Source organism: Schistocerca serialis, chromosome 5 (assembly GCF_023864345.2).
Source record: "Schistocerca serialis cubense isolate TAMUIC-IGC-003099 chromosome 5, iqSchSeri2.2, whole genome shotgun sequence".
NCBI classification, from domain to species: domain Eukaryota; kingdom Metazoa; phylum Arthropoda; class Insecta; order Orthoptera; family Acrididae; genus Schistocerca; species Schistocerca serialis.
In genome coordinates this window covers 118,338,229-118,361,063 of record NC_064642.1, presented here as the reverse complement: position 1 = coordinate 118,361,063, position 22,835 = coordinate 118,338,229, and the positions used below count along the sequence as shown (strand labels likewise).

The 22,835-nt window shown below is 40.3% G+C and overlaps 1 protein-coding gene across 2 annotated transcripts in view; it reads left to right on the top strand.

Annotated features, from left to right (window-relative positions):
- Positions 1-22,835, top strand: part of LOC126480993 (glycerol kinase-like) — a 168,300-nt gene that overhangs the window by 64,300 nt on the left and 81,165 nt on the right. For both annotated transcript variants that reach the window (XM_050104437.1, XM_050104436.1), the window contains exon 8: positions 13,404-13,660. In XM_050104437.1, coding sequence (XP_049960394.1) covers positions 13,404-13,660 — 257 coding nt within the window. The remainder of the gene's footprint in view (positions 1-13,403; positions 13,661-22,835) is intronic.

Sequence of the window (22,835 nt, the reverse complement as noted above, 5' to 3'; positions counted from 1 at the left end):
CAGTAAGGTCGTCGCTTCTATAAAGGTGATAACCTCCAAGTACAGGTGTGTCAGTCTCTTGAAGGCAGAGGTAAAAGGGTCTGTCCTGTACAAGGAGTCTCAGCTCCGCCAGATGAGTGCTGTACCCATTTATATTCCATTGAAGTATGGGAGCCATTTCGTCAATGTGGTCTTGATTTACCCCTGTCTTTGTGTCAAGGTGGTGAGACGCTTGAAGAGTGAGGCGGGGTTTTGGGACTGACTGGGTCTGGTGATGAGGCATCAAAATCCATGATGACCTCCTCATCGGTCAGACATGCCAGAATGACGTCTGATGGCACCCAGGTCAGCTTTTGACCCATATGTTGGGATCCTTTCCCTGACCCATTTCCCAGCAAGGATGAGGGGGAAAGGAGGTGGTGAGAGCCACTTTTCTTCTAAGAAACTTGGTGTTGAGGGACACTCTGCCATCGGGCTGTGCACTGTGAAAGCATTACTGGTCTCTTCCATTGTAGCTGTTTGAATCGCTATGTCTTTCACTTTACTTTGACACATACAGGTGCAAGAGGTGGATAAGGGAACACTGGACGTTGAGGGGGTTTCATCACCTGATACCCCTTTTTGGCTTCTGCGTATGGGATCCGCTTAGTCACTTTGATTTACGGAATTTTGCATTCCTCTGCAAAAACAGGGCAGGCGTGGCTCCAAACTGGGTGGCTTCTAGAAAAGTTAATACAGACTGCTGGAGATGGACAGTCCGTCCCAGCTTCATGGGCTGCCTTTCCACACATCCCACAAGTTGCTTCACTCAGCAGTGTAGGGCCAAAGCACCGGCATTTGAAGCATCACATAGGGTTAGGTACATAGGGCCGAACCCCAAGTCAGAGGAAATCTGCCATGATGTGTTCAGGTAGTGTTGGAGAATTGAAGGTCACAATAAAAGTGGCACTCTTCTCAGTCTCTCCATTGTTCTTGCGTGTCCTTTATTCCACATCTATGGTCCCCTGTGGTGCCCATTCTTGTTTGAGTTCAGCAAAATCTATATCCATAATATCACGGCAGGTTACCACACCTTTGCTGGAGTTAAGGGATTTATGCAACTCAACAATGATGTTGTACTCACCCAATTCCTGTGACTTCTTAAGGAGTTCCACCTGCTTTGCCTGGTTAGTCTCAACAAGCAAGGAACCATTGTGCATCTGCTTAGTAGACTTTAGGGTACCAGCCAGCCCTTCTAAGCCTTTATGGATATAGAAGGAGGACGCTTTTTCAAACGTCTCCTCCTTCCTCTAAATTGCTACAAAGACATTATGATTCATGACTCCTTGAGCCCTGTTTCTGACAACAATTTGATTATCAGGTGGACTAGGCTCCCTCATTCTTTTTGATGAATGGGTGTGAGAACTCCCAAACGGTACACCCTTCCCGCTGGGAGGAGAGGAAGAAGATTTCGAGGATTCCATCTCGGTCCCACAAGCAGCTGGGGAAATGAGGGTCCACTCAGACAGAGCCCCACGTGCCTGAGTAAGCCTTATACAACTGAGGTGTGGCAGGTTCCCCAAAGGTTGCCCGCAAACAACTGTTACACCTCAACAGTCGTGCATCTCATCAGCGCGCAGCACCCCTTGAGATTGAGGGTTTTTTTTTTTTTTTTCTTTTTTTTTTTTTTTTTTTGAGGTTTATTCCATCCTCGCAATCCACACAGTCAATCCGAGATCCCCATTCCCTGTGACACAACGTTCCTCTGCTGTGTCGCACGGTGGTCACTGAAGCATGCCCAGACCTTACGGTGATGGAGGACTGGCGGATCTTACCAGTCCCCAGGTCAGGAACCCCGGGGTCGCTAAGCCCTTAGCCAGCAAGTGAATGCCGAGCCCCTGGGGGCAACAGAAATATGCCTCACATGTCTTCACACATAACAAGACAAAAGAATCACACAGAAGGTGCATCATGAGTGATACACAGAGCAAGGGATGTGAACAGTACCAACTAGAAGAACGTAGTGTGCGTGAGTCAGTGCTGTTCTACATGTACGTAGACGCGAGTTGCCGGTAGATGACGTGATGGAGACTCTGCCGTCTGTGCACTTCTCATAAGTGATCTCTACTGGCCGGTCTGCTCTGATACAGTTGGCAGCTGATTTAAGTTCACACTTGCAGCAACACTACACTCAGTGCACTCACACTTACATGCACTAACAGCAGGGTACAGCAAAACCATTTATGTTACTGGAATCGTTATATATTCTTATTAATTATCTGAATAATAAGTGTAAATATAAATTTGCATAAATAGTATTTTGGAATATTTCTGTACATATTACATATTTTGTGTGCTACTGTGTTAGTTAGAGCCGGCCGCGGTGGTCTCGCGGTTCTAGGCGCGCAGTCCGGAACCTTGGGACTGCTACGGTCGCAGGTTCGAATCCTGCCTCGGGCATGGATGTGTGTGATGTCCTTAGGTTAGTTAGGTTTAAGTAGTTCTAAGTTCTAGGGGACTGATAACCACAGCAGTTAAGTCCCATAGTGCTCAGAGCCATTTTTTGTTAGTTAGAATGCAAAATTTGGAAAAAAAAAAGTTGGTTATCAGTCGGATTAGAAGACATACCAGGTGGACAGTTTCTGACTTGCTATGTCTCAAGTTTTGGCTTATGTTGCTTATTTTCACTCCCTGTTTTTTTTATGGAATTATCTTTTGAGGCAGTGCACTAAAGTAAATGAATTGTTTAGCAGAAGTGAGCAGTAACAATATGGTGTAAAGAAGATAACTGTACATCTCGCAGAAGCATTAGTAAGGGTTTTTGAATACTTACACTTCATAGTACAGTTGCTCCTTTATGGTTTTTATTGATGATGATGAAAATAAGATTCTGCTAAACAGAGATATTCACAGTCATAATACAAGACACAAAGATAAATTTCAGGATTCAGAATGGTGTTACATATTGTGATAGTAGATTCAAGTTCCCTTGTAATGTAAAGCAAGAAATTAGGAATCTCTAACAGTTCAAAAGAAAATTACCATTCATCCCCATATCAGTGTGGCTTGTGGGAAGGACGATCTACAACTGACCATTTACCCAAATTGGAAACAGAAGTCCGACAAGACTTTTACTAACCCCTGATGGTTTGTCGCAGTCTTCTTTGACGTACATACGGCGTATGATGTGGCTTGGTGCCATCAAATTTTAGTTAACCTCCATGACTGGGGCTTTTGTGGCCCACTTCCAATTTTTATTCGTGAGTTTTTATCTGACCGGCTCTTCCGGATTTGAGTTGGCACCACCTCAGTCATCATCGCTCGGACCCAGGAGAACATTATCCCACCAGGTACTGTGTTAAGTGTCGCACTCCAGCTCATTGCCATCAATGGGCTTGTACCTTCTGTTGGGAATTGTATGTCGAGTATTTTTGCATCTGGTACAGTTGCCACTTGTAGCATCTGCTGAACACCAGCTCCAAGGTGCCATCCCATAGGTCTCTGTGTGGGCCCTTTCCCATGGCTTCCAGTTTTCTCCCTCCAAAATGAGGGTTATGCATTTTTACCATAGACCTAGAGTACACCCTGATCCAGTTAGGTGACCAGCGCATATATGTTGTAGCACAGTTCCATTTCATGGGCCTTCTCTTTGATAAAAAGCTGAACTGGCTGACCCATATTTGTCACCTGAAGACTACATGCATGCAGAAGTTTAATGCTCTCCGCCTCCTGGCCCAAATGTTTTGGGATGGAGACCATGTTTCTGTTCTCCATCTTTACCATGCTCTGGTTTTGTTCGGGCTAGATTATGGTTGTCAGGTTTATGGCTGAGTGAGTGGCTCCTTCCACTCTGAAACTAGTTGACTCTGTTCATCATTATGGAGTGCACCTGGCTATTGGTGCTTTTCGCACTAGTCTCGTCAACAGCCTCCTCACAGAAGCGGGGATTCCCCCTATACAAATATGTTGGAGGCAACTCCTGGTTTCTTATGCAATCACTGTTCGATGATTCCCTGACCATCCCATGTACCCCATCTTCAATGCAAATGAGGGCTGCCTCCCTCCTGATACCCTCCCTCAAGTGGGATTGCTAGTTGGAATGCTCCTGACTTCCCTCTGTCAGGATCTTCATCTCCAGTCACTGGAAAGTGCCCTGTATATTTCTTACCGCAACCCACCTTGCATGGTGCCTCGATTAGGACCGACCTGTTCCAGGGTCCAAAGGGCTCTGTTGCCCCTATGAATACCAGCATCATGTATGTTCTGTCCTCGAGGAGTTCCAGGGTGCTACCATCTTCTGTACTGATGGTTCTAAAATGATAGATAAGGTGGGATACACTTTTATATCTGTTACTTGCAAGGAACTTCATTTATTTCCAGGATCATGTAGTGTGTTCACAGCAGAGCTGCTAGCGATTGATAGGGCCCTCCATTTTGTTAATCAGGCTTCCCTCCACAGTATTTTAATATGTACCGACTCAATGGCCAGTCTGCAGGCTGCAGACGAATGCTACTCTCGCCACCCTTTGCTATTTGCTCTCCATGACCTCCTCTCTGCCCTTGGTGGTCTGACTGCTCAGTTGTCTTTCACTGGGTCCCAAGTCCATGCGGGCATCCCAGTGAATGAACTGGCTGACCATTTGGTTAGAGAGGCAGATAATTATCCCCCATTCCCTTTCATTATTCCAGGTGTAGATATGCAGATTCACAGCAAATCTCTTTTTGCCTAAAAATGGAATGACATCTGGTGCACTACTGCTCTTAGTATTTTCTCTTGGGTAACGAGCCAGACCCACAATGTGCTTGCGGAGCCAGAATGACAGTAACCCATGTATTGGTGGAATGCCCCCTTCTTTTGGCCCTTCACACTAATTATGACCTACCAAATGACTTGCTGTGGGTGGCTGAACTGGTCCTCAGTTTCCTCCATGAAAGTGGTTTTTATTTTCAGTTCTAAGATTTTGCTTTCCTCCTAGAGCAGGGGCAGGGTGGTTGTGTTTGGGACCTCTCCTCGTATTTTCTGGGTCAGTGACCCATGACCACTCCCGCATGCAAAGACCACTCTTTTATCCCTCTGTTTTTCCAGTTTTTAGATGTGGCCTACCCTTTTATGCCTTTTACTGTGTGTGTTTTTAGCTTCCTTGTTTTATAGTTTGCCCCATCTGGCTGGATCCGCCCACTTTTGAATTGCTGGACTGAAGACCTCATTGTTTAGTCCCATAACCCCTCTCAATCAATCAAAAGAAAATTAAAAACACACACAACTGGTCACTCTTTCTACAAATTATCTGTACTTCTAGATTCAGGAACTGAAAAGCCTGTTAACTACATGGTAATTAGCAATCTTTGCTATAAATCTGTAAGACCATTAATAATATACTATAAATTGGATTCACTAAGGAGGCTGCACTTTTTGTCCATAGTAGTAGCAGCTTTCTTACTAATTTTTTCAATTAAATTGGATGCCATAAATGTGAATAGCACTAAGCAGTATAGTGATACTACATTTATTGTTAATACAGTACAGATTAAGTTTCCTGCTAATACAGTAGAGATTGAATTTCTATGATGTCTTTGTGTAATGTTATGTATACCTTGATTAGTTGCACATCTCTGATGGTTCTTCTCCTTGATGAGGTTCCATAGAACACAGTGAATGAATGAATGAAAAAATAAATGTTGTATTTTCATGACCTGGCACACAGTATTAGTGATAACCTCAGACTTTTTGCAGACACTGCAGTTATTTATAGTTATGTACTGTCAAAAAAAAAAAAAGCTGGACCAGTATTTAGTTAGATATTGAAAGACTTCAAGAATGGCATAGCTCGTTAAGAATATAGCGCACTGGATCTTTGTGGTCTTTATGCGCAATGTATGTTGGAGGAGCAGATTCTTCAAATGCTGGTTCTATAAATTTTCTCAGTAGCGTTCCTTGAAAAGAATGTCACCTTTCCTCCAGGGATTCCCATTTGAGTTCCCGGAACATCACCGTAACATTTGCTAGTTGTTCAAATCTACCAAATAGGAGTGGAATGAACTTAATGTCAGTTGTGCAGATTACAAAGCAAAAAGGCAACCAAACAACAACTGAGTATATTGTATAATTTGCTCACCATGTTTAGCATTAGACTTTATACAGGAGGTAGCCGCAAAAGCCCTTGGACCTTATCATCTACCCAACTTTCTCAGATGTGACACAGGTAGTATGTGGTGTCACATGCCCAACCTACATTTGGAATGTTTGGAAAGAAGACTGGAACAAGTACACTACTCTGCTTTTGGGAAAGGTACAATGATTTTCAGAATTTGAAGGAACAAGAATAGAATATGCTAATTTTATTGCTTGTGCTGAAGAAGCTGCAATGAGTCTATAAATCAAAATAAAGTGTTTGATCTGAAAATGGAAACTTATCAATATAATGAGATGAGGAATGCAATAAAAAGCACTGCGGGAACAAAGGGAACCACTAAAACTGCACAACTGGTCACTCTTTCTACAAATTATCTGTACTTCTAGATTCAGGGACTGAAAAGCCTGTTAACTACATGGTAATTAGCAATGTTTGCTATAAATCTGTAAGACAATTAATAATATACTATAAATTGGATTTACTAAGGAGGCTGCACTTTTTTCCATAGTAGTAGCAGCTTTCTTACTAATTTTTTCACCTGTGACCACCTGTGTCACATCTGAGAAAGTTTGGTAGATGATAAGTTCCAAGGGCTTTTGCGGCTACCTCCTGTATAAAGTCTAATGCTAAACATGGTGAGCAAAGTATACAATATACTCAGTTGTTGTTTGGTTGCCTTTTTGCTTTTTAATCTGCACAACTGACATTAAGTTCATTCAGAAGAAACTTACATAAAATTAGACTTCAGGCGAAAATAAAGCAACTATTCAAAACTAAGAAGAAATCTGCATGAATAAACGTCTGTGACTACCTTAACAAAGATGTACCCAGGTCAACCATCTGGCAATGAATAAGACTTATACGTTGAGCTTGGAACAACAGTAGTACAAAAATGCTTCTGGAGAAACTAGTTACTGACTTTTTGAAACTTTTGGCATTAGACTCAGTTGAAGAATACAAAGAGGAAGCATACCATTTGCTGAACGAATGCTTCACTTTTACTTGGGAGAAATAGTGCCCCAGGACTAACAGTATACATTACTGCATGTTCTCTTTCTTAACACAGAAAGAGGGGGAACCATTTTTGTAGTATTTTTAATAATATTTGGAGCAAAGAAATTGATATCCCTGAATGAAAAAAATAAAAAATAGTGCCAATAGGAAAACATGGTAAACCACCTAATGAAGTAACATCATGTCAGCCAAAAATGCTTCATAGCTGTGCACGGAAAGTACTGGAAAGGATGTTGAAACGTACACTTGAGTGGTGGTATGAGCACCACAACGTTTTCTCCAAAACAAATTTTGTTTTTTGGAGAGAACATGGGACGGCTGAGCATTTATGCTGCCACCTCACCTCTCGCAGTGTGAGTCGACAATGATGAATCAGACCCACTGCATTTTACCGGTCCATTTAACCTGCATCATTACTGCTCGCCGCACTGCTCTCTACAATCCTCGCAAGGCGACGATATCAAAGTGGTTTGTGTACCGCACTGTGACCATCACCATACGTTGTAGAACTTGAGCTGTGACTGGCTGCTTTTGAGATCACTTTAGCAGTGTCATTATTGACTTCTCCTCATTATGCAGTTTCTTTGCACACCATATATCTGCTTTTACATGTCTATCTACATACATACTCTACAAACTTCTGTGAAGTGCATCTCAGAGGGTACTTCTCAGTCAAGGTTTCTCCCCGCTCCTTTCGCCTATGGAGTTTGGGGAAAGATAACTTCTTAAATGCCTCCATGCAAGCTGTAATTAGTTTAACTTTGTCTTTGCAACCACTGTAGGAGTTGTATGCAGGAGGCGGTAATATATTCCTTGAATCCTCACTTGATTCTGATATTTGAAAATGTTGTAAGTATTCTTATGAGAAGTAGTTTGCACCTGCTAGCTCAGGTTTTTCTGCATTTCTGTGACATTGTGTTGTGGATCAAACAAACATGTGACTATTGGTGCTGCAATTCTTTTTATACATTAGTATCCACTGATAGTTCTATTTCATATTGATGCAACATATTTGAACATTGTTCTAAGATGATGTTTTGTAAGCAGTGCCCTTTGTAGACAGACTGCATTTTGACAGTAACCTACCAATGAAACCACCATACACAGATGGTAATGTTTGTTGTGAGCTTATGAGATAATTTCAAGAACAACAACTGCAAGTGACAGCTTTAGACAGTCACGTACTTCAACCTTTTTTGGACGCAAAGATATCAGGGACTCTATGGCATACAGACATGACAGCCTCTTCGTTAGCCGTAATGATTTTTGGAAATTATCTTTCTCTGTTTCACCTAATTTATAATTTTCTTTTTTGATGTTAATATCGGAACAAAAATCTGTAAGTGGCAGATGTCGTACGTGAAGCAGATATAAATAAAAACTGGCAAAACGTTACATCAGAGTAAGTAGGCCTACAAATCACTCTTTACAGAAATTGTGTGAATAACGGTGGGTCAAATCTTCTTATCTTTAACTATTCTGACCTAATAATATTTGAAATAAACTGGAAAATGTGTTGTAACATTCTTAACTATCTGAAAAAGTGCTCTGGATAATTTTTGAGTTGTTGATAATCTGCAGTGTGGATGGTCTACATTCAAAGGGTGGATCCATATCTCTTCTTTCTCCATTTTAATAAACACATTTTTGGCACTACTAACCACAATTACTGTTGTCAGACTATGTTGAGATAATTGTTTTGATTCACACAATACAATTAATCCATTCAACTAGTCATCTGAACAGAAGCATGTTACAAATATTCTGTGAGAGTTAAGGTGCCTGCACAACCAATGAGCAGTGATGTGCCAGCAGTGAGCCTGCAGTGTAAATGCAACAAGTCATCTGAACAGAAGCATGTTACAAATATTCTGTGAGAATTAAGGTGCCTGCACAACCAATGAGCAGTGATGTGCCAGCAGTGAGCCTGCAGTGTAAATGCAACAAGGCTTCCTGCGAGCAGCGAGGTGTGATGTGCTTGCAGCAAGGTGTCGGCAGTGTAGCTGCAGTATAAACATTCCCTAAAAAGTGCTGGCTCCCAATATGCGAAGGAACAATATTCCCACTAGCTTCATGAGCAAACTTATCTAGTTCCTTTCCCATTGATTGCTGATAATAAGAAATGGAAATAACTGTGGGGCTGAGAATGACAAGTGTAGGGTTAGCCCAGTAAGCTGTTGTCTCTCCCCTGCTGTTCAATGTATTTACATTGGACCTACGTCCCAATTTACCTTAAAAAGTAACAGTTTACAGTACGCTGATGACCTGTGTATTTATTCAGCGAGTGACTCACTTCCTGGTGGCTCCAGAAGATATATCAAGCTATGTCTGGACTAAACATGTATCTGGTGAAGAGAGGTTTTGATATATCGTCTTCAGTTCTATTCAATGCCAGATACAGGATTCGTCCCTTGGAAGCACTGGAGTTTGGTTTGTATGTACTACCAGTCAAGGCAGCAGCCAATATTTTGCTCAGATCCCTGTAGGGCAAATAGTGGCTATGTAATAAACAGGAATCATCATCATAATGATACACTGCACCAGATGCACCACAAATGATAAGTTCTGTGGATGCTGATGGTTTTCAGTCCTTTTATGATTGTGATTCTCATTGATTACTTGACAACCATTTGCCATTGAGGGGCCTGATAGTGGAGTGAACAACAAAAACTGGTCACAGTCTTCATTATTAAAATGCTATCTCAGAACCCAGTACCCAGCACCAGTTGCAGTCTAGCACTAAAAAAATTTTATTTTCCATACTTCACATAATTATTGTCTGAATTTATAAATTTAAAATGCTGCCATGATTCACTCATTAAGAGGTATAATCTTATGTTTAACTTTTAACACAATAAGACAGGTATTACAGCTAGAAACTGTATGTTTGTTTTAAGGCAGGGTAACTGATGGCATGCAAATACATGGACTCCACTCATTGAGTTTTTGAGAATGAGAGTACTTAGTGACTTCCAACAAAGTTTACACATAATTTCAAACATTTGCAAAAACTTTTTTTTTTTGCTGACTCCCCCCTCCCCCCCTCCCCCTCCACCACAGATTATGGAAGGGAAAAGGTTAATCACTTTACTGTTTCACTGGTTGTCCAGTCAGACTTGGCATCATCCATGATGTTTTAATTTATTGCTTCTTTACTACTAACTGTATTTGCAACACAGTTTGCAGACAGTATCTACGTATACCTCTAAATGTACCTGCAAATTTATTTCACTGTACGGCGTAATTCAGGAGATATTATGTCAGGAGCACAGAGAGGCATAAACACTAGCTTTTGCATAAAATTGAGTGCAGATTACCCAGTTTAAATTCGTCCAGTGTTTCATAATGAGAGCAGCTAGTGACTTCCAACAAACTGTAGGCATAATTAAACACATCAACTCATTTGTAATGTAATCAAACATTTGAAACAGTTTTATACATGGGAGTTCGATTCTGTTAAAGAATGGGGTTTACTAGTTGGATAATAAAAAACAAACACGCAGCTAAGAGTGTTATTTATTGTACCACATACATATTACAGAACCTGTCGCAAACTGCAGAAAGTCCATTACTATATTGCGAGCTCTCATGGATTTGAGGTGGGGAGTGGATGCAGACATTGCACTAAGACTGTTTCGTGCTTTGGTACATCCATACATAGATTATGGCTGTCTTTGTTTTGGGTTAGCTCCAGAAATGTGTTGAGAGAATTTGACAAACGTGAGTTCAGTGCTGGAGGCAATGCAGTCTACACTAACCTAACACTCTTCTAGTTAAGCAAATGACCATCCCCTAAATCTATGTTGCGAATATCTGAGAGCAAAATTTTTACTCATATGGTCACAGCTCGGTCAGGATCGTACATTACATCATGTATACCTTAACGCGGTTGTGCAAATTCTGGATCAGTGTAAGTCTTTCTCCCCCTGTTGCCACATACATGGATACCAGTTCATTTCCCAAATAAAGTGTGTCTGCACAATAATTACTGTTCTTTGAAGAAGACTACCATACAAGTGTATGTTGTGGTCTTCAGACCTAGACTTTGGCTGTGGTTATTAAAGTAATTGCATTTTGATTGACTAGCTCTCCAAACATAACAATGTAAGATTCATCTACACCAATGCTTCAGAGAATAAAGGTGGTGGTGGATGTGGTTGTGCTTACTGGATAGCAGCTGTCATATTGAAATAAAATTCAAGTTCCATAAGGAAATTGTGATTGTGACACCTGAGCTTGTGGCTATTCTTCAAGCCGTTCAGTATGCCATGAAGCACTTGGACTCTGAGTTCGTTATTCTTTCTGATTTCAGATTAGTGCTGGAATTGTTAAGACATTTTCACAGTGAAAAATCCAGCCATACTATAGTGTATGACATCATGAATATGACAGTACAGATCACAAATAGGAACCAGTAAGTTACCAATTGCTGGGTAAAAGCACACTGTAGGATACCTGGTTGTGAGGCAGTAAATAAGCTAACCAAAACAGCAGTCAATGCAGAGCAAGGGCACATGGAATTATTAGCTATAGATCTTTTAAACATTATTAAATCAACAGTCAGAGAGAAGTAGAACATAGAATGGCAAGAGACATCCATATACAAAGGCAAAGATTATGGCCAAGTGAACACAATCTGATGCTTAACTTCCTACATGAGAAAAAATCAGTGCACCAGAAGACTCGCGAACACTACAAAGCACCTAGCATTCAACCACTGCTTTTATAGGAACCATCAACAGTATATTGGTCTGGTCGCATCCCCATTATTTGAAGGTGATGAAAAAGATGACGTGGATCACATTATTGGCTGCACAAACAGATACAGTGCAACAAGCTACCTACAATAACATCTGGTCACCATCAGTGCTGTTGGCCAACTTTTATCACCATACTACTCTGCTTGAAACTTTTGAGAATAATCATATTTTACATGCCTCTTTGCTGGAAGAGCAGATCAATTTATAATATGATGTGATTGATGTGATCCTACTGTAACTTATGATGGTACATTAAACCTTATATGTAGTATGATGGCTGTATGAGTTCTGCTTAGGGAGGGACATAGGTAGACACACACACACACACACACACACACACACACACACACACACAGAGAGAGAGAGAGAGAGAGAGAGAGAGAGAGAGAGAGGAAGGGAAGTAGTAGTAGTAGTAGTAGTAGTAGCAGCAGCAGCAGCAGTAGCAGTAGCAGTAGCAGTGTGAGTAGTAATAGTAGTGTTGCTAAGATTGACATCCTACCTTAAATGTTCAGAAATATATAATTATGGATTTCACAAAAAGTAGGATGACTACAATATCAACAAGGCAACAAGACGCAACTGGAATCCAGCAACTACATTCAATGTTTTTGGTGATATGACATGAAATGATCACATAGGCTCAACTTAAGGTAAGGAGGTGGTAGGCCTTCGTTAATTGGTAGGATACAGGGAAAACACATTCGGACTGTAAAGCATATTGCTAACTAAACAGCTATGCAAGCCATCCAAAATATTACTCCGTTGTGTAGGAGCCATATAAAATAGGACTAACAGATGACATAGAATGTGTACTAAACAGCTATGCAAGCCATCTAAATATTACTCGGTTGTGTAGGAGCCATACAAAATAGGACTAACAGATGACATAGAATGTGTGAAAATAAGGGCAGCACTGATAGATACATGTGTTTGAGATCCATAGAGGAGTGTGACAGAAATGCTGAAAAATCTCAACTGGACGATGCTTGTAGCAGATGGCAACTGTCCCACGAGAGCATACTTACATAGTTTCAAAAACGAATATTTAGTGAGGAATCTAGGAATGTACTACAACTGTGTAAGTATAGCTCCCTTAGGGACCATGAGGACAAGATTAGGCTTTGTACAGCTTGCTCAGAGACACTTGAGCAACCATTCTTCCTATGGTTTATAGATCAGTGGAATGGGAAGAAACCCTAATACATGGTACAGTAGGAGGTATCCTCTGCCATGCAGTTCAGAGTGGTTTGCAGAGTAGGTGTACATGCAAATTGTATTTAAAAAAAGCAAAAATTATGTGGGGACGGATACTGAATCCTTTTTTTGTACAATGAAGAATGATGGAAAATAGTTAATGTAGATGTAATCTCATATATGACCAGACACGTAATTATGGTTTGTCAGACATACAATGATGGATTTTACCTTAAACAAATGTTTTTCCAACTTTCTGTACCCACCTTATCTGTAGACCATTCCACCATGTCATCACTTATCATTTTCAATATTTTTGTAAAAATGTCTGTACTTATTACAGGTAGTGCACTCAAGTCATGGCCTTTTGACAACTGTAGCCTATCGCATGGGAAAAAATACTCCTCCAGTTTATGCCCTGGAAGGTGCCATTGCCATTGCAGGTGTTGCATTTAGTTGGCTGAAAGATAACATTGGTATTTTGAAAGATATTGCTGAGTCCGAGAATATGATTAAAGAAATGACAGCTCATCGTGAAGTTTATTTTGTTCCAGCATTCTCTGGACTTTATGCTCCATATTGGCGAAAGGATGCTCGCAGGTAAAACCCTCAAATACCAGTTCTTCAGATTATCTTTTCGTATTGCACTTTTAATTTATTGTGACATTTTTTATTTTTTCCCCAAAAGCGATACTTGCTTTTGGTTTTTCTATATTTTCCTTTAAGGGATAAACATGTACTGATAATAATAATAATAATAATAATAATAATAATAATAATAATGAGAAGCCGTGAGGAAATTGTAGGGTAACAGGATGGTTATCGAGCACGTACTTTCACAAGGCAAAATTCTAGTACTGCTGCTAGACACATTTAAAAGTTCCAACTATTCCTAACTTTCAGAACTGTTAGTTCCTTCCTCAGAGAGAAAATAGGTATTTGTTTTGGAGAAGCTAGTCACTCAGACTCTGATTTGAGAGGGATGCACATGTTGGGAGAATGAGAGATGACAAAAACCTTTCAAAGATGAATGACCTATCATCTTTGCCTTTCTTTGCCCTTAGAATGGAGGGGTTCCATTTTATCTGCGATGTGAATGACATTATCCTCCTTCCCAACTTTTCATAATGTATGTAAATGTAAGTGATGGCCATCCATTCTGTCCCCTTATAATTTACGAAATAATAAGTACTTGAAAATACGAAACAAACCTGCTGATAATCAAGAAGAGAAAAAAAAGTTGTGGGTCCATCTCATGGCTGATCACTCGATGGTGATAGTTAATTTTAATTATTATAAGTAGTTTATCAAACTTGTGTGTGTTCAGCTATGTCTACAAACTCCCAGCAAAGCAGTCAGTTACTATTGTAAACACATGGACAACTAGTCAGCTGTGACAAACATAGGATTTAGAAATGAGATATTGTATGTGTCTGGGCACACTATTACATCTGATGTACTTTCTCTCTGATATCTATATGCTACTATATTTCAGTGTGTATCTATAGTTATTGTTGAAGGTCATTTGAGGTAGACATTCCCTTACCACAAAGAAAGTCGATGGCCTACCATTCCAATCAGTTTCTCATTACATATGTGTGTATCTATGGTAGGAAATAAGTATTCAGAATAAGCTTGTGTGACTGGCATGATATTTCTGCATGATTCATCAGGAAAAAAGAAACTGTTGCACAAAGTTTATGCATTTCATTGGATTTCCAGCTAGCAAAATGAGACATGGAAAAAAAGGAAAACAGTGATGGAAGTAATTTGTTTTCCTTTTTTGTCCTTTTTACAAGACTGCAATAATGACTTAAGGACACTCTTCTGTGTTCTTTCTCCTAGAGGTACTAATCATGCAGCATATTAGCTGGAAATGTACAGTGGAAAACAAATGGCAAATTGAAACTTTTGGCTGATACATAAAACAGAAATGCTTGGATTGTTTAACAGGTTGCTCATTGTCTGTGAAAGGCAAGCATCTAGGTTTGAGTTCTTGTAGGCTTAAATTTGTTCTCACCTACACATTTTGGATTGAATCTGAATGCATTTTACATCAATACACAGTGTATAAGGTCAGTCAAATGAAAATGAGACAAATAGGAAAAAAGTAAGTAAACTGTTTATTATTTCTAAAGTAATTGCCATAATTGTTAATGCATTAATCCCACTGTGAGATGAGATGGTCAGTGCCCTCATGGAAAAATGTTTGCCCTTGCCTGTGGAACCACAGTTGTACCCAGGCATGCACTTCTTTTCTTAAGTAAACTGACAGCCACAGATGTCTTTCCTTAGGGCTCCAAAAATATGGAATGCAGAAGTTTCACTGGTAAGCCCTTTCACATCCTTCATACAGTCCCAATTTCTCCCCATGTGATTTTTGAATTTTGGAGCTTTGAAGAAAGAGATTGGTGGCCCTCGATTTGCTTTGGATGAAGAGTTGCATTTCTGGGTGCAATCCTGTTTTTGTAGGTAATCACAAATATTTTTCCATGAAGGCAATGACCGTATAGTATCAGAGTGAGATAAATGTATTAAGAGTTACGGTGATTACTTTTGAAATAATAAACTGTTTACTTACTTTTTTTCCCATCTGTCTCAGCCTTATATTTCATATATTACCAAATATTTGAGAACAGTTAGCATAATATTGGTTTTGTTGTTTGGTCAGGTTTTTCTTTGGAGTCCACAAAAGTTCATTGAAGTGTGATGATTTGCCATTTACATGATCATCCCGTGTACTTCTGCGAGGTGACTTCACAAAATAAGTTACACACTATTATGACAGGATGAGTAATTTTTACACTTTTATGGAATGCTGCATAGTATTTAAAGTGACACAGATACATATTCACCTAGTCTCTGTAAAACAACAATCTGAACATTCTACTAATCATTCAATTCCTTGAAAATAGAAAGCTGGTCCTCGGCCATGTAGCCATTGGGGAACCACTGTGTCAATGTCCTCATCATCAGAAAATCTAAAATTGCTGTGAATCATCCCTCAATCACCTGGAAATTGTTGTCTATGGTTGATATTGATATCTATCCTTCCATCTCGATCAGCATCACCCATGTCTATGCTGCCTTTGTCAAATTGTTGGCGTCGTTTCTCTACAGCTGGGCGCAACATTGTGTTTGATCCATATACTGCCAGAATTTCATGGTGATTGTGTGTGCAGTTTAGATATTTTGCGAACAGGAATTGTACTTAAATGTAATGTTATGGAATCGAGGAAAGTGAATCAGTTCTCCGGAAGAAATGACTTGTTATAGTTTGACTCAGTTTGTCAGCTTATTGCTTATGAGAGATGATCACACCTGATCACTTTTGAACATACACACTTATACACTTGTGCACTATTTGTGATATACACACACTTAACACACACTTAGCATTACCTCTGGTGTAGTAGATATTGTGACAAAGTGCTGCTCCTGCCTGCATCCTGAATCATGTGGTGGCATCCTGGCTTGTCAGCAATGAATATCGGACCTCAGCTCAGTGACTCACTGGCTTGTCACCATCTGACATATTCTGTGGCCGTCTCAGCTACTTCTGGGGTCTGCCTAGGGGTAAGTCTTCTGGTTCATTGGCTGGTTTAGTATACCGCTGTTCTAATGTGGCTTTACATAATTCAAATGCACTACGATAGAGCAAAATGGTGATTGGACCTATAATGTATCCACGGAGGTGATTTCAAGGACTTTATATGGGCTTTTCCATGCAATGTAAACTTCTTGGATTGAACGAATAAACAAAGTCTTCAACACAATATTTAGGTATAACAGCTCCATGGTCACGTTGAGTGGCCTGATGGAGAAATGCCTGTGGGTTTCAAGCCTTTATGTACTTCATACGTCATTTAGTTTACTGACTAAGTGTCTGATGTGTTCATTGATGCTGCCTCTTGCTGATGTTGCAAAGTAAATGGTGAGGTCATGATGAGGTAGACTATTTGGTAAGGGCTGAGTGTGTTCTGTTGTGGACCTTTGTGTTGTATTTGCTGAGATGTATGGTGTGTCTATGTCCCAAGAATCGTGCTTACCGCCAACACAATTTTCTTAATGGTTTAATGAACTCTTTCGACCTGTCCATTCCTGTTACTGATGCATTGTCCGTAGCTTGTTAATTTTCAGCAACAGGCAAATTTGCTGTAGTAATTTGGAAGTAAAATTGGAGCCTTGGTCACTAACCATGGAAGGTGTGCCATATTTCAAAATCTTGATAATCACACATGCCACAGTTCTTAGCACTTTGGTCCAGGATAGATGTCATTAATAGGTATCTCAAGAAACGACCCAAATTAGTCAAGCTGTAATGATTTCCATTCTTTGGTTTTTGGTAAGGGGCCCGTTTAAGGAACCTGTTCATTCAAAAAATTTGCTTTGTTTCTGGGAGTTCTTACAGAGCTGCTTTGGTTTTGGCCACATCATTTTGCTTATTTCATGAATCACAGCATGAAACATAAATGTAAGCCTTTGGTTTCCAGTTCAGCCACCAATAGTTCTGGGCTACTGACAAATTAGTAACTCTTTTGCCACTGTGCTCTGTCAGTGGAATGTTATGACTTATTTTATCACTTGTTCTTGTAGGCTTTCAGGTATAAAAATACATTTTCTCCTTAGCTGTGCTGTTGTAAAGTATTCCATCAACAATTTCAAAATTGGGATCTTGTTTCCAGGTTGAATCTTGTGTGTTAATGAATTCCTCTTCCCTGCCAACTGTGAATATTTTCCTGCTTGATCCATCTGCATTGCTGTGCAGCTTTCCAGGTCGACAAACTACTTTCAATTGGTACTCATTTCAATGCAAGGCTGCTGCTGGGATCCTTAGGGTTTAGAAGCTATTTCAGTGCTGCACGATCTGTTACTACAGTGAATTATCAGTCGGGTAAGAAAACTAAACTGTAATTTATGCCATAGACAACTGTAACTAATTACTTTTCTGTTGTCTAGTAAATGAATTTGGTTGATTTCAGGAGATGAGGAGTGAATGAAATTAGGCACTCTTCTCTGTTGATTTATTGTGATAAAGACCACCCCGACTGCAAAATTACTAGTAGCCAATATGGGAACTATTGTCAAAGCTATTTTCAGAGCTTTCATTGACTGCTAAGTAAAACCTGCTCCTTCTTTGTGCAGTTGAGTGATTGGATATGCTATGCTGAATAACTCATCGTTAAAAATTCGCAAGGCCCAGAAATGCCTGCAGCTCTTTCACATTTGTCAATTCTGGATATTCGTCACAACTTTTTAAATTAGATTCAGCTCGATCTGTTGTTATCCTATGTCCTAAATATTCTACTTCAGTTACAGCAAAATGAAACTTTTACACGGATAGGGAATGATTGGCACTGCTCAGTCCCTCAAATACTGCTCTTAGTAACGTTATCAAGGTAAACCAGAAATTGTGTGAATACGAATCCTCTGAGGACAGTATCGCACCTGTAGTTGTTAAAAAATGTGTTTTAGCTCTGTCATCTGGATGTACCTGGTGCTTAAATCAGATTCACCGAAGATTTTGCACAAATCAAGATAATTCAAAGAGTGTATGAGATTTAGTATCGGATGAATATCTGGTAACACTGGAGCATTCATCTTCCTGTGATCAGCGCAAAACCTGTAATGCTGTTCCCCTGTATGTGATTTTTTTTTCTTGATAATTGCTATGACGGATGTTCACCTTGGATCTGGTTGGTTCTGTGGGCTTAGTGAATCCCACTTCCAGCTGTTCGACCAAGGATAAGTTGTGTTGTTGTTGTGGTCTTCAGTCCTGAGACTGCATTGATGCAGCTCTCCACGCTACTCTATCCTGTCCAAGCTTCTTCATCTCCCAGTACCTACTGCAACGTACATCCTTCTGAGTCTGCTTAGTGTATTCATCTCTTGGTCTCCCTCTACGATTTTTACCCTCCACGCTGCCCTCCAATACTAAACTTGTGATCCCTTGATGCCTCAGAACATGTCCTACCATCTGATCCCTTCTTCTAGTCAAGTTGTGCCACAAACTTCTCTTCTCCCCAATCCTATTCAATACTTCCTCATTAGTTATGTGATCTACCCATCTAATCTTCAGCATTCTTCTGTAGCACCACATTTCGAAAGCTTCTATTCTCTTCTTGTCCAAACTATTTATCGTCCATGTTTCACTTCCATACATGGCTACACTCCATACAAATACTTTCAGAAACGACTTCCTAACACTTAAATCTATACTCGATGTTAACAAATGTCTCTTCTTCAGAAATGCTTTCCTTGCCATTGCCAGTCTACATTTTATATCCTCTCCACTTCGACCATCATCAGTTATTTTGCTCCCCAAATAGCAAAACTCATTTACCACTTTAAGCATCTCATTCCCTAAGCATCACCCAATTTAATTCGACTTCATTCCATTGTGCTCGTTTTGCTTTTGTTGATGTTCATCTTATGTCCTCATTTCAAGACACTGTCCATTCCGTTCAACTGTTCTTCCAAGTCCTTTGCTGTCTCTGACAGAATTACAATGTCATCGGCGAACCTCAAGGTTTTTATTTCTTCTCCATGGATTTTAATACCTGCTCCGAATTTTTCTTTTGTTTCCTCCACTGCTTTCTCAATATACAGATTGAATAACATCGGGGAGAGGCTACAACCCTGTCTCACTCCCTTCCCACCCACTGCTTCCCTTTCATGCCCCTCGACTCTTATGACTGCCATCTGGTTTCTGTACAAATTGTAAATAGCCTTTCGCTCCCTGTATTTGACCCCTGCCACATTCAGAATTTCAAAGAGAGTACTCCAGTGAACATTGTCAAAAGCTTTCTCTAAGTCTGCAAATGCTAGAAACGTTGGTTTGCCTTTCCTTAATCTATTTTCTAAGATAAGTCGTAGGGTCAGTATTGCCTCACGTGTTGCAATATTTCTACGGAATCCAAACTGATCTTCCCTGAGGTCGGCTTCTACCAGTTTTTCCATTCGTCTGTAAAGAATTTGCGTTAGTATTTTGCAGCTGTGACTTATTAAACTGATAGTTTGGTAATTTTCACATCTGTCAACACCTGCTTTCTTTGGGATTGGAATTATTATATTCTTCTTGAAGTCTGAGGGTATTTCACCTGTCTCATACATCTTGCTCACCAGATGGTAGACTTTTGTCAGGACTGGCTCTCCCAAGGCTGTCAGTAGTTCTAATGGAATGTCGTCTACTCCCGGGGCCTTGTTTCGACTCAGGTCTTTCAGTGCTCTGTCAAACTCTTCACGCAGTATCATATCTTCCATTTCATCTTCATCTACATCCTCTTCCATTTCCATAATATTATCCTCAAGTACATCGCCCTTGTATAGACCCTCTATATACTCCTTCCACCTTTCTGCTTTCCCTTCTTTGCTTAGAACGGGGTTTCCATCTGAGCTCTTGATATTCATACAAGTGGTTCTCTTTTCTCCAAAGGTCTCTTTAATTTTCCTGTAGGCAGTATCTGTCTTACCCTAGTGAGATAAGCCTATACATCCCTGCTTAGCTATTTTGCACTTCCTGTCGATCTCATTTTTGAAACGTTTGTATTCTTTTTGCCTGCTACGTTTACTGCATTTTTATATTTTCTCCTTTCATCAATTATATTCAATATTTCTTCTGTTACCCAAGGATTTCTACTAGCCCTTGTCTTTTTACCTACTTGATCCTCTGCTGCCTTCACTACTTCATCCATCAAAGCTACCCATTCTTCTTCTACTGTATTTCTTTCCCCCCATTCTTGTCAATTATTCCCTTATGCTCTCCCTGAAACTCTATCTCTGGTTTAGTCAGTTTATCCAGGTCCCATCTCCTTAAATTCCCACCTTTTTGCAGTTTCTTCAGTTTTAATCTACAGTTCATAACCAATAGATTGTGGTCAGAGTCCACATCTGCCCCTGGAAATATCTTACAATTTAAAACCTGGTTCCTAAATCTCTGTCTTACCATTATATAATCTATCCGAAACCTGTCAGTATCTCCAGGCTTCTTCCATGTATACAATCTTCTTTTATGATTCTTGAACCAAGTGTTAGGTATGATTAAGTTATGCTCTGTGCAGAATTCTACCAGGAGGCTTCCTCTTTCATTTCTTACCCCCAATCCATATTCACCTACTACGTTTCCTTCTCTCCCTTTTCCTAGTGATGAATTCCAGTCACCCATGACTGTTAAATTTTCGTCTCCCTTCACTATCTGAATAATTTCTTTTATCTCATCATACATTTCTTCAATTTCTTTGCCATCTGCAGAGCTAGTAGGCATATAAACTTGTACTACTGTGGTAGGCTTGGGCTTCGTATCTATCTTGGCCACAATAATGCGTTCACTATGCTGTTTGTAGTAGCTTACCCGCATTCCTATTTTCCTATTCATTATTAAACCTACTCCTGCATTACCCCTAATTGATTTCGTGTTTATAACTCTGTAGTCACTTGACCAGAAGTCTTGTTCCTCCTGCCACCGAACTTCACTAATTCCCACTATATCTAACTTTAACCTATCCATTTACCTTTTTAAATTCTCTAACCTACCTGCCTGATTAAGGGATCTGACATTCCACGCTCCGATCCGTAGAACGGCAGTTTTCTTTCTCCTGATAACGACATCCTCTTGAGTAGTCCCCGCCTGGAGATCCGAATGGGGGACCATTTTACCTCCGAAATATTTTACCCAAGAGGATGCCATCATCATTTAACCATACAGTAAAGCTGCATGCCCTCGGGAAAAATTACGGCCGTAGTTTCCCCTTGCTTTCAGCCGTTTGCAGTACCAGCACAGCAAGGCCGTTTAGGTTAGTGTTACAAGGCCAGATCAGTCAATCATCCAGACTGTTGCCCCTGCAACTACTGAAAAGGCTGCTGTCCCTCTTCAGGAACCACACGTTTGTCTGGCCTCTCAACAGATACCCCTCCGTTGTGGTTGCACCTACGATACGGCTATCTGTATCGCTGAGGCACGCAAGCCTCCCCACCAATGGCAAGGTCCACAGTTCATGGGGAAAGCAAGGATAAGTGTCTATATGGAATTCTGTTTGCTCATTGAGTGATGGGTACTGCTTCTCCTATATGTATCCTTTGTTGAACTAAAGGGGTTGCTGGAAGATTGTGCTGTTCTCAAAACATATTGGAGAAGGCAAGTAGCAGTGAGTGATAAATGAGTGAAATGGTTCAGTTGCTTTGTCAGTTAATTTCTTCACACTGTCTTAAGGTGGACAATAATTAACAACCTACATGTCTTGTTCGTTAATAGGTACTTCAGTTTCATCTTATGCACTGTATTCAGTATTGCTGCAACAACAGTTTCTTGTGGTAGTTCCACTTCAGTGTTACTCATATTAGTAATGCTTGCTGGAATATGCAATTCTTATTTGGTTCTTCTTTAATAACACTGACAGTTCTTGCTGCACAGCTGTGTCTCTGATGTAGCAAGTTACCATTCAGTATGTGTCTGTTAACAACACATTACTTCCCCGTACTATGGCATCTTCATGTCAGTATACAGAGTTTTTCCTGTTCGCAGGGTGTTGCACTCACATTCAGCCAAATGTACAGGGATTCGGAACAGCAGAACTGCATCGCTACTTGATTTGTGCATTATCTTAGTAGCACTAACATTCCTTTGAGTCTGATCTTTAGAGTTTGTCACGAACCCGCTCTACTGTGCAGGAAAAGTTATCTCCATAAGGACACCGTTACGGTGTGGCTAATGGCTGTATAGTACTTTAGTAGAGCTGGCCATGATGTCTCCTTTGTTGATGCTGCTGAGTCTGCATTG